Source organism: Charadrius vociferus, unplaced genomic scaffold, assembly GCF_000708025.1.
Source record: "Charadrius vociferus isolate BGI_N301 unplaced genomic scaffold, ASM70802v2 scaffold423, whole genome shotgun sequence".
In the NCBI taxonomy this organism is placed as follows: Eukaryota; Metazoa; Chordata; class Aves; order Charadriiformes; family Charadriidae; genus Charadrius; species Charadrius vociferus.
In genome coordinates, this window is record NW_009648149.1 from 4,222,821 (window position 1) to 4,235,631 (window position 12,811).

The 12,811-nt window shown below is 38.8% G+C and overlaps 1 protein-coding gene across 1 annotated transcript in view; it reads right to left on the reverse strand.

Moving 5' to 3' along the window:
• NFIA (nuclear factor I/A) overlaps window positions 1–12,486 on the reverse strand; it is a 357,711-nt gene extending 345,225 nt beyond the window's left edge. The window contains exon 1 of the mRNA XM_009883983.1: window positions 12,169–12,486. Coding sequence (XP_009882285.1) covers window positions 12,169–12,264 — 96 coding nt within the window. The 5' untranslated portion in view covers window positions 12,265–12,486. The remainder of the gene's footprint in view (window positions 1–12,168) is intronic.
• Between the last annotated feature and the right edge of the window lie 325 nt (window positions 12,487–12,811).

The window sequence follows — 12,811 nt, forward strand, 5'->3', positions numbered from 1 at the left end:
AGAGCCCACAAGGTGCTTGTGTATGTCAGCATTTGCAAGTTTGGGATCTTAGCAAACGGGTCTTCAATAGCAAATTGCCCCCATATTCCCACCAAACTTCACACAGCACTTCCTTGAGCAATAAAGTAAGTTGCTGGCATGATCAACAAGTAAAAAAACATAAGATCTCTGAGAATAGCAGAATATAATTCTTAGCAATGACTTCCCATAGTGTTGAGGAGAAAATGGGGTAAAAACCCCACCAGAATCAAATGAAGAACTAACACTTGCAATTGGAAGTGCAGAGAAAAGGTGGGGAAAAATAAAAAAGGTTGGGAGTCTATAAAACTTTCATGAAAATCTTTTTTGATCTGATCCTTTGGTCTTATCTCAGAGATGTTAGCTGAAGGGAAAAAATCCCTCTACCTGAAGGCTGGCCGTATTGTGCTGCACCTGACTTCTGGCTCACATGCGAGACCGTCTGTTCTTTATTTTCACTCTGTATGAAGCTAATGGAATTTGCAGTTGATTAACCTCAAATCTGGAGTAATGATCCAGCCTGGGACTGCAGCTGGCAATGCTGGGGCTATTTGTACTTCTTAACTGAGTAAGACAGCAACAAGTATAATGGCACAAAGGTAAAGATCCCAGATAGATGGGTAAATGTCAGAGGTGCATTAAAAGAGTCGAGAACATGACCTGAGCACGCAGAGAGTGCCCCCGCTCCCCACAAAGAGGTGGGAGCACCAACTCCTAGCAAAATTCATCACAAGATAACGCAATATAAAGTATATGGCCACACTTATTCAATGATATTCTACAGGGGACACTCAAACCACAAGATTTACCCTTTCTGCACTCCGAATCCATGCATTAGAAAAAGGTCATCTATTGAGGAACAACCTCTGTAGAAAATTTAGGAGGCACAGGGTCCTAAACCTTCTCTACAACTTCTGATGTGTGAGGGAAAGCAAAGTCTTCATCAGACCGGCGCCGCAAAATAAAATTCAGAGTAGAATTACACTGTATTATTTGCATTTATTTATTTGTGCCGATTTAATTATTCTGTCTGAAATATGAAAAATGGCAGCTGAACCACTGCAGATAAACACCACCAGAAAGCAATTCAAGCATTTTTTTCTTAATAGATGTGTTTCTGTTTTTTCCTTCATGATTGTTTAAAGCTTCAATGAAAAGAATTACACAAATGTGCACCAAACCTCGGAACTAATTTAGTTTAGCAAGTGCTTCACACATCTTCATTTACTGAACAATGTTACTTTCAAATCATGACAACATTCTTCCTTCCTTGCCTCATGACTAATACAGTGTTATTCAAGCCGCTCCTCTTCAGACACTTCAGATCTTTACAAATCTTTTCCCCAGCTTTACCACCTGATTTCTAATTAAAATCAAACTGAAAAACTTCCTTCCACTCATGTAAATCCCTCAACCCCAGGCTGGTGACAGGCACTGCTGAAAAAGCCATTGCACGGCTCTCCTTCCACAGCATCATTTGGAAGAGAAACTTCTTCAAAGAGTTAGATAAAATGAGCAGAGAGCTGGGATGAGCTGTGCTTGGTCTTGAGCTCTTATACTGTTTATTGGATTAATACGTCTTAATGTGATGTAGTGAAAACAATTTTTCAGTCTGAGGAAGATCATTCTTTCCATCCTATACAAGACTTGTCAAATTAATGACTACCAGTGGACTCCCCTAACACTACATTACTGTCTGTATTTTATTTATATATCGTGCATGTAAATATACATGTGCACACGCACACACGCACACACTGTGTGTACTATATGTCAACAACTAATCAAAAATTGTTTGCCCACAAGCATATGTGAAAAATTCATCTAAATAATTGTACATTTAATTTTTAATGAAATCCCAGTAATCCACTCAATTTACCAAACTCCTACTTAATACGAAAAAGTGGCGTGCACAGAGATCTCTGTGTCTTACACTGTGTAAGCATACGTACCACTTCAGGCATCCTCAGTCAAGTTTTATTACAATATTATCTTGATTTTGAGATCACTGCGAGCATACGTACCACTTCAGGCATCCTTTGCAAGCAAGTTTTATTATAATATTATCTTGATTTTGAGATCACTGCTTTTACTTGTGTGCAGAGCGAAGAAGCATATGCTATATGAGTAACCCATAGTGTTTGGCTTAAAGGCAAAATAAAAGTCAGCAATAAATAAACAGTAAAAAACAGACTGCTGGTAGATGGAAAGACTCCACAGCCTATGAGGTCTTTCCTGCCTTTAGTTCCCTAATTCTGCAAAAGCTTATATTCGTAAGTAACTTTTCTTATAAAATAATGTACTGCAATTATAGCATCTGTCTTCAGATAATGCTGGAAACCCATTAATTAACATCTAACACCCTTTTTGAGGTGAGTGCATTTTATTATTCTACTCCATAGATGGGGAGGGTGAGACATAAAGAAATTAAAGTGATAGATTTGGCAGACCTCTGCAGAAACCAAGGGAAACACATTGCATACCTGCTTGTAAGAACACACATTTAAGCAGGCACCTGCGTTTTGCAGGTGCAAACACCTACAGCATACAAATAATAATTCTACACCACGCTCGTGCACACCCATCCTGGAGTGTGCACCCAGAAAACTCGTTAGAACAAAGAAATTTGCAAGCATGAACACATACATGGAAGTGCAGGTGTTTGATTATTTCAATCCAGAGCACATGAACAGATGTTTGCATCAAATTGAAATTGTCACCATCCTCAAAACTCTGCAGCTCTGTCATTCCACCCTTATCGGTCTGTTTATTTCTCATATTCCAGAAGGCCTCGTCTCACACTGTTTTTCAGGGTACAGCTTCCACTCATTTTGTCTCCAGCCCCTTATTCTGTTGAAAGGGAAAATAAAAATTCCCAGCCCATCGATCTCTCTGTTCTTAGGCAGCCAATCATTCACTTTTTGACTAGATAAACATTTTTTAGTTAAGGTTTTGTGCTCCTCTGCAGCACCACTGCATATCACTATTGAGAAGATTTTTTTATGCAGGATCAGTTCCATGATCACAGAGCAGATCTGAAAACAGATGTGTTAAGACAAGTAACAGAAAGGTGGACTGCACCATTGAAAGATGGGAACAACTGGTTCCATTAGGGCATGTGGCTCCCGAGGTTAATGTGCTGTGAAGCCACAGACTTTGTCAAGCTGCAAGTGGCAGACCCCGGGATGCAAGGCTGTGGGACACGATGCACAACGGAGCGTTAGACTTTTCTGAATCCCAGGGGTACGCTCTCAGCCTGGTCTTTTCTCCTTTCTCTTGTTTTCCTTTTCTCAGTTTTCACCAGAGTTTACAGCAAAGTTCCCTAAAATACTCCCTGAAATTTTGGAATTGAGCAGAGGCAATCAAAAGTGGTTGCACTGCTGATCATGGGGGATGTCTCACGGAGCTGGCACAGAGCCTTGTTTTGTTCGGCCACTGCTGTTGTCCTATGGCTCTTTGGCGTCCTGCTATGGAGTTGCCTCAGTGCGGAAGAGTTTGGGCAAATGAGCTACTAATCTGCAATTCAAACCGTGCCTCTGCGTCGGAAGAGAGGAAAATAAACCCACAAAGTTATTTGTTTGTGCAGTGGTCCAGTTACCGAAGGACCAGAGCAGTTGGTAGCCCATATGTTACTGAATGGGATTCTAAGTAACGAAAAAGAAACAACTTCAAAGAGAGATTTGGAGAAGAAGGAGAAAAAAAATCTTGTGATTCACTGTCTCTACTCAGGTGTGATCCCTTGGCCACCACTCTTCATAATGCCAGAAAACATATTTTCATACCAAAGCCGGCCCTCCTTCCTGTCTCCTTGACAGTGCCCGTGCTGAACATCTGTGCTTTGGTCAATCCTTTTCTTTCTATTCTTTAGACTTTCTCTTCTCAACACAAACACATTAGAAAATAGCAAATGTCATTGCTTGCCAGGAGCCAGGCCTTCGCCAAGGTCTTCCCACCATTTTAGGTCTATGTCCTTTTCCTACATGCCCATATATTTCTGTGGAAGTTATTTCCCACGTTTTTCTGTGGAAGACTCTTAGAAAACTTCATTAGGAATGAAAAGAATGGGTGTCCCTAGAAATATAACCAATTCCAACAACTCTACATACCTCCGTAGTGAAAAAGTTCTAGCCTATAAAATCAGGTGAGGCAGTTACAATCTGTAAGTTACTATCTTCTTTTAAATTGGTTAAGAATTATTCATCGATTTTTGAACATCAGGGAATTCCTTGGGCGTGTTAAATAATGTCTTTTGCTACAGTTTCCTTCATTGCACATGGCAGACAGACAGCTGATCTTTTAAGCCTCATTTCCTTAGGAAATCAAGATAAAAGGAGAGGAAGCAACAAGTCCTAATGCAATGCTTATATGCATTGCAATTTGTCTAAACTGTAAGTCCTCATTAGCAGCAGATCACAAGTAAATTTGAGTTTTACTTCTGTTTGCTTATAATCCCTGAAAACTTGCTCTATTTGCACTCTTGTAAAAACCTTGGTGATTCACCTTTCAGTTACTGCCCTAAATAACCCATGCTTCACCTATTCTTCTTAACCTATTCTTTCAAATAGCATCACAAAAGAAAATTTCTAGTAAAAAAATACTGGCAAACAGAAGCGCGCGTGCATGTTGTTTCTATTTGTTCCCAAGAGCAAGCATAAATGTTGACTGAATGATCAAATGGGACAGTTTTTCTCCTTTCTTTTTGAACATAAAAGGTTAATTTGGGTCACTTTGGAATACTCTTTGTATTTCCTTGATATAAACCCTTAAGCCATGCTCTACTTGCCATTTCCATTACTGAAGATGACTACTTATGGATATCAGCCTATTTCCATGCAGAATCGGGTCCATTTTCTCCAGCTTAATAGAATCCTGGGTTTAAAAAAACGTGGAAAAACTCCTCTCTAATTTACTCACAAACTCTCTCAGTTATGGTGCTCTGTCGGTGACCACGCGCACCCCGTGCCTTTTGAGTTACTCACGTTTAAAGCAGAACGGCCTATTTGAGAGCATTATTTGTGCTCTTAATTTCCACGCTGCCCCTATTGACAACCTCAATCCGTGTGCGCGATTCCAATTGGGTTGTGAAATTAATATGGCTGTTTGCGTACATCAAGGGCAACCTGCACTCCTTTGAAAGCAAGGGCATTGCAATTATTGGTAGTAAAAGTCTACAAGCTTATAGTGCCATCTGTACTATCCAACACTTCCACCCATATCTAGTTGTATTGCTAACTTTGCGTTTCACAGCCTCGGAAAAAAAAAAACCACCAAAGAACAACAGACACGCTTATACAGGCAAAATATTTTGAATCTCACTCCATTAGCCAACACATCTATTTCAGCTGTTCTAATGATTTTTATCTTATTGAGAACTACTCTTCAATAATCTACTCTATGGAAAATAGATCCAGAGATCTTCATCACAGTGAATATAAGTACTAAAACCTTTGTGCAAAAGAGCTATTGCAGACTTGTACAGCGCCTGCTCTGAAGGCACCTCAATCAGACCGGCCCCTGTGGCTCTGAGATCAGTCGGATTTCTTGGGAGTGTGCTCTCCGCTTTTTGCCGGTCGATGAAGTATAAGTGTGTTGCATATGTAAAGCGTGTGTATGTACGTGTACAAAGAGCTCCGGCGTTTGCAGTGAGTTCTGTAATTATTACCTGCAGCACTTGTGAAAGAGAAGCTCCTAGTGACATTAATGGAAATAACAAAGATATTATCAACCCAAAACAAGCATATTTGTCTTCAAATATCAACATAGATTTGATTCATTCTAAAATCATCTTTAAATATTAATCAGTGTCCGTGACCACATCTGAGGGAGAGGAGTGAAGCATGCTTCTAGCAGCACAGTGAGATTCTTTTCACGCTGGGATTAAAACACGGGGAGCCTTTTGATAAGCCAAAAACGTTACCTTTTTCCTTTCCTTTACATACCTTTGAGGTAGGGCAAGCAAATATTTAAATCCTTCATGACAAAAAGTTTCAGATTGTTTTTTTTGTTTGCATGGAAACTACTGGGACTTTGCCAGAAAAAAGTTTCAGAATATTCTTTTATTTTCACCTCTGTTTTCGGTTACTCCCAGTATTAGTGGGGGGCTTGCCTAATGTAGCAGGATCAGACTGCCAGAAACCACCACAAGCATCCCAATCAATTTAAAGATCCCGGTGTTTAAACTGGAGTATATGATTAGTCTCGCAGCCTTTGGATTCAGACCAAGGTGTTAGACCTTTCAGGCAGTGTCTATCTTTTTTGGTTTTCTTGCACGGTCTGGTATTCAATACAATTTTGACACCTTCAGACCTCAATCCAGTGTGTAAAATGAAATGATGGCGAAAGGTGAGTGGTAGCACAGAGACACCTTAGGTATAGCACGGACTGAGGTTAGAAGTCCTCCTATCTATGCTTCACAAGATCGGTCCTCCAGATCATACTATTACTTGCTTTTCCCAACTATCCCGATGGTTTCATAACCAAGGACCACGACGAGCTCTGCAAATAACACATGGGCATCAACAGCGAGAATGAGCTGCCCTTAAGGGTACAAAGCTGTGCTCTTCTTCGTTCTTCACCTTGTTAGACAGCTATCGACACAACGTCCTTCTCCCCCGGTTAATGCTGGGCGAGGATGTTGGACCTCCGGCTCCTGGCTCAGAGGGTAGCACTGGAAATCCGGGCTAAGTTTTTTGGATAAACTGGCTTTTCTCTCTAGCCCTTCCTCAGGGTGTCCTACAGCTACGCCATCGGGTTACAACAAACGTGAAAGTTTCTGAGGGGACGAGGGCTGAACAAGGGTTAACGTGGCGCATTCTCCTCTTACTAAAATGATGTCATTTCCCTCCCCCACCCCGAAAGTATCTGTTGCTTGGTTGTTTACATACTAAAGTTAATTTAAAATATATATTATAGACCTGCATGGTTTAAAATTGAACGAATTCTCGTATCTAAAGACATTTATACAAACTTAATTTAAACCTACAGTGTTTCAGTGTTATTAAAAATTATTGGTTTTTAGCCACAAACTACCCATTTTCCTTGTTTTCCATATTTTTTCCAAGAAAAAAAAAAGACTAAGAAAACAGAAGTACTGGTACATTGTAGAAATTGTCCCAATGAGTTTATAATCCAGTGTAAGTTACACAGGACTGATAAGTAAAGGAAGTTCAACCAGACAGTTTAATCCTCCAATTTCCTGTCTTCTAATCAGCCACTGACTCCTCTGGCTTTAAATTAGAAACATTCATGGCAATATTTAGGACAGGTGAAGGAAAAAGAGTAGAAAACAACTAGTACAAATACTTGTAGGCTAAAGGAGGCCACGTATAGAAAATGAAGATACTATAAAGTATGTAAAATGATGCACTGAATACATGTGTTTAAGTTACAGACGGAATTTAGCAACTCTGACAGAGAAGGAAAAATTTTATTAAAAACATTTATACAGCAGCTGACCAGTGTATGAACATATGAGAATGCCTGTGTACAACAAAGAAAATCCACAGCGCAATGTTACACTTCGTTCACACTTTGTTATTTTTATAGAGGCAAGAGCAGGATAACTATTAATACGTGCATGCTTTTTGATATACAGCAAATTATAATTAGGAAGCACAAATCAGCAAAGCCACGTATGGTTCAACAGCATGTGGGGATTACCATGATAAGCTTGGATGAGAGTATGTATATGCACGTATGCGTAGATACGCTCAGGGATTTAAACAAGAAATACTACTTTCGAGTGTTTCACGCTTCTGGACTTTTTTAGCTTTGGTAGTAACAATTATCTTTCCGCATGATGAAATAAATATTTAGTAGATGCACCATTATTTTTAATCTCATTTGCAATGAGATTTATAGTGATGATTCTATTAATTCTTAATTGACAGAAATGCTAGTAACATTTTGAAACTTTCATTATTTTTTTTTACTGCATAAATTACCTGAGCAATTTCAGCTACTCCTCTGAAAAACTGGAGCACAGAGGTATGAAAGAAAAGCATTTACCAAGAGCATCAGTGAAAAAATGATATTGAGTTAAAAACCTTTAAAGTAACAAAATGACCATTTAAAGTCCAGTCCTACTATCTATAATAAATTCTCTTTTAACTTACAGCATCTAAAGAAAATAAAGGCATAAACACTAAACTATGGATCGGTAGCTGGATAATAAAACTAGAAAACAATTATTTTGGAAAATGACTGGAAGATCTGCTTTAACTGTCGTATTCAATAACAGCAGTTTGCATGCTAACTCATACATGGAGTCATTTGAAATGGCTTCTTATTTATTAATGAGGCTTTTTTCTTCAGATATTTCGCGATGGAAAACAGCTTGGGGTTTGAAACTGTTCGGACTGAGATAACTCAAACGGGTCAAAGTTGGCGCTCAGTCACTCAGGTAAGTAAACCTGGAGTTGCTCCACTCTTAATGTCGCGACTCCAGGCTGATGGCAGTGTAAACCTGGAGCAGAATTTGGCCCAGGGTCTTTAGTTTTGTATTGTCATTGAGAATTTTCCTCCAGTATATACCTTTGCTGCACATGTATTTCAATAACCCCGTGCAAAGGAATTTTGCAGACAATCCCTTATTAAACATATATAATATTCACATCATATTGGCTTGCTAGAGCAAATAATTTAAAAAAATAATCAGCTTGAAATAAATGTTTATAAAAGTAGCACAGCTGCACATATTTGTTACAAATGCAAGACAGAGTACCGAAACTTTTCTATGACTAACCCTTTAGTGTCTCTATGACAGCATCAAATTTAAATAAAAAATGCCAATGATTACAAAATAATGATCATTTTTCCAAGAAACTCATTTATCTCATATCCACCAGTTAAAGTATTTGCTACTATATATATGTAAAAAATATATATAATTCCTTCTTACACAAATTTACAGCATTTGGGGGAAAAGTTTCTGCTAAAATGTCACATTACAATATAGCCAAAATAATAACTGTTTCCGCATTTACTTGATTAAAGTGTAAGAAAAAAAATAGATTAGGTGTCAAAAGATTGCCTTAAAACTGTGGTGACAAATGCAACTATTGCTGAGATATACAAATCCTGTGGGTTCTACTGAAATAGTTTGAAGCATTTATAACTGTCTGCAAGAAAGAAAAATAACATTTTTCTTTCACTTTGACCTCTTGCTATTTTGGCAAGTAAGTTAAAATATATTAGCCATTCCATCAAATGGCTGGATAGAAAACCTAGCTGCGATGAGGAAAAACGAATTAAAGGAGCATTAATAAAGATTATCTATGAAAGAAAATAAGGTCAAAATTAGAACTCTGCATTTTAAAGCCACCTTTCAAAAATGCAAGCTGCTTTGCCCAATGCTAAAATCCATTCATTTTACTAATCATGCAATCAACCAATCTCCATTATCTCCAGCTAGCTAGCTATAAACATGCTATAGACTGGAGTGAAAGAGGGAGAGTGTGAGGTTGAGAGACACGGGGAGAGAGAGAGAGCGAGAAAGAAAGAAAGAAAGAGAGAGATTACTACACCCAGCCTTTTATAAAGCCGTTTCTTTCATTATAACAGGTCTTTTCATCAAAATGACACAGAACCTTTAAATTTGGGCATAATACTCCAGTACAGTACACAGCTATAGCTTAAAACGGATTTAGAACCTGCTCCAGAAAGAAAACAAACTCCCTCGTTTGACACACAAATTGTTTACGATTCATTAAAAAGCAAAATTGCATATCAGAGTGCTGGCAGCTGAGTCCATATGGGTGCAAGGGGTATTCACTCATCTCTTTGTATGCTGGCAGTACCAAACCGAAGTTTAGCACTGTGCAGCTGAGATTGTGTGCAGCCAGACCATGCATGAGGTAATTTTAAAAGCTTTATTTGTCTTTAAAACATTAAAATCTGTTCTCTAGCTTACTTTTGATTAAAAGAATGTGGCATATGCGGTGATGTTTGGGGGTGAAAAAAATAATAGATATCTACTTTTTGTTGTACGTTTTAGATTCACAGACTGTATGAAAAACTGCTTATTACTCCATCAATTATTGAAACTTTGTACGAAAATTATTTGCAATTAACACGTCTATTGTAAAGATCTTGAATTATTCATTTCAGTTAAAAATAACATCTCTTTCATCTAGCACAACTTCTACAAGAAAGAGGCTATTTTAGTGATTTTTTTTTGTTCTCTTAGAAAATAAATGGTGTGACGTTCAAGTTTAAGGAGAACTTTCTGCAATGTTTAATCTAAACAACAGCATGTGTGGTTATAAAACTGTTTATTTTTAGGCAAGTGCATTACTAAATGTTTCCAGCATTTTTACATCTTATATTCACAGTACCAAAACATCTGTGAAATAAATGTGACTGAAATGAAACTTCCTCAGACACTTTCTATAGGGTGATAATAACTGCCTAATAACATTTGAGGATACTTATTAAATAATAAACATGGACGTACCTCGTCATAAAAGCAGCCGATAGACAATACAAGAGGAGTGGTAATAAAGTATACAAATGGCTTAGAATAAGGCAAAAGCACAGCATGCTATAAATCATGTGGTTAAAACAGGCACTTGAAAACTTTGCTTTGAAAATGATAACTAAGAATCAATAGACTTATTTACAGGGGTTTAACAAGCTAAAAAAAAAAAAAAGTCACATGAATAGTCAACAGTTTATGTGCATGCAAATACCCCTTCCCCCTCCAACTTCCCCTGGCAGATAGTCTAATTGGAAAATCAGTACTATAAGTAAAGTGGTTAGCCTTCCCTATTCCCATTAACCAAAAGCTGTATGTTACATTTCACTGGCAACCACTGGCAAACCTCTAATAGACAGTTAAAAAAATTAAGAGTTTAGACAAAACAAAACGGAAAAACCCGAGCCCAAACACCTTTAAATACAAGCCACATGATATACACAATGGCCACCACCAAGCTGCAGAATAAAAACCTTCCGGATCTCACTTTTAAAAGTCTTTCAAGTCCTCAGAGGTCTTAAACTTTCCAAATGATACCAAAATTGGTCCGGGACGGCGAGGGGGAGGGAAAGCCCCCGACTTGTTTCAGCGTATCATACAATGAAAGTGATCATGCCTTGTTTTGTAATTCCACTCGCCAGTCCTTTTTTAACTGATATCTATGTGAAATGAGCTGAGGTTCACGGTCCAGTTAGGAGCGGATAATACATTCATTGTCCTGGCAGCAAACTTTTCCTCTCACTGGAAGAATTCACGCTTGCCACAAGAATAATAATTACAGAAAACTAAAAATGCGCTGCTAACGAATTAATCCCTAACGGACAACACGCTAACGAGGGCAGTAATGATTTGAGGACTCTCTTCCTCACAACAGGACTTGCATCTTCTGCCACAATGGGCTATTGTGCATCCTCCTAACTCACTATACCTCTTATAGATTCAAGATGTCAAAGGTTGTCTGGCCCGGCTGACCATGACATGCTAGTTAACTCGTTCTACGGAGCACGTTGGGACTTTATTGAAACTTTAATTGCGCCCAAAAGCAGCTAGAGCCAGACTATGTGGGATCTGTAACACATGGCTCCAGGTCAGCAAAGCCCGGTAACCTGTTCTAACGTAAACAAGCGGAGGGAAAAGTTAGATGGGGGTCTCCGATGAAAGGCAGCACCTCGCAAAACACGCTCCTCTCACACGTGATGATTTTACACCACGACACTACCGCACCGTTCCAGGCTTTTACAGTAATCAACTCGCTTTCTAACGGACTGAACTTTCCACCTCCCCTCTTTACAAAATATTGCATGGTAAAAAATGCACATGCACACGGACGCTTGAAAGCAGCAGATAAAGTAAAACAAACTGGGCGCTAGGCAGCCGACTGAGACAAGTTACTCTGCACAATGCTTTTTCAAACTACTTCTTTGCATACTTTTTTTTTTTTTTTTCCCTTAAGGAGAATTGAAAAAGCTTCCCTCTGGAAACTGTAGTGCACATTAACGGTCTCCTGTTACACAGGGGAAAGCACACAAGTGGGACAAGTGTGAGGCTGCTCTACTGAAGAGTGTGAAAAAAATCAAATGTTAATTTGATAAATGTGAGGTCTGGGACATTTTGTCAAAGAGGGAGGGAAAGTAGAAAAGGGAGAAAAAAAAAAAGCAGCCCTGCTGCCAACTCACCATCCACCAAGTTCTGGCCGAGATGTCGTAGCAGAGCTGCCATTTGATGGAGCCGTCGGAGGTTTTCCCTGCCATTATGCTGTCAGCAAGCTTCATCTGATGCTAACTCACGGGAGATAAGACACCTAATTGAGAAAACATTTGCACTGGCATGTTGGGCAACATGTAGCCCGGTCCATACCATATGGAATCATGGGTAAAAAAAAAAAAATCTCCTTGACAATGAACCAATCTCTCACAGACCCAGTGGCAAGGTGAAGTGGAGATGAAAAGTCATCTGCTCCTAGCACTGTCTTCTCCTCTCTCTCTCCCTCTCTCTCCCCCTCTCCCTCTCTCTCACTCACTCCTTTTTTTTTTTTTTTTTTTTTAAATAAGAACCCACTGCTCAACATCAAAGAGAGGCGGTCAAAATTAGGGCTTCATCACTCAGATGATTTTGGTCTGCAAGGTTTTTCTTTCCTTTCCTCTTTTTTCTTTTTTAAGAATAAAGAGATTTAATAGGACAAAGGCAGGTAGTGGACTGCGGAGGGAGATCGCCACAGGCTATTAGCCTAAAATTTCTGCTTGACAGATGGAACTGCTTAGAGACTATCATGCAATGTTTTGGGTGTTTTTTTTTTTTTTTTAAAAAAAAAAAAAAAAA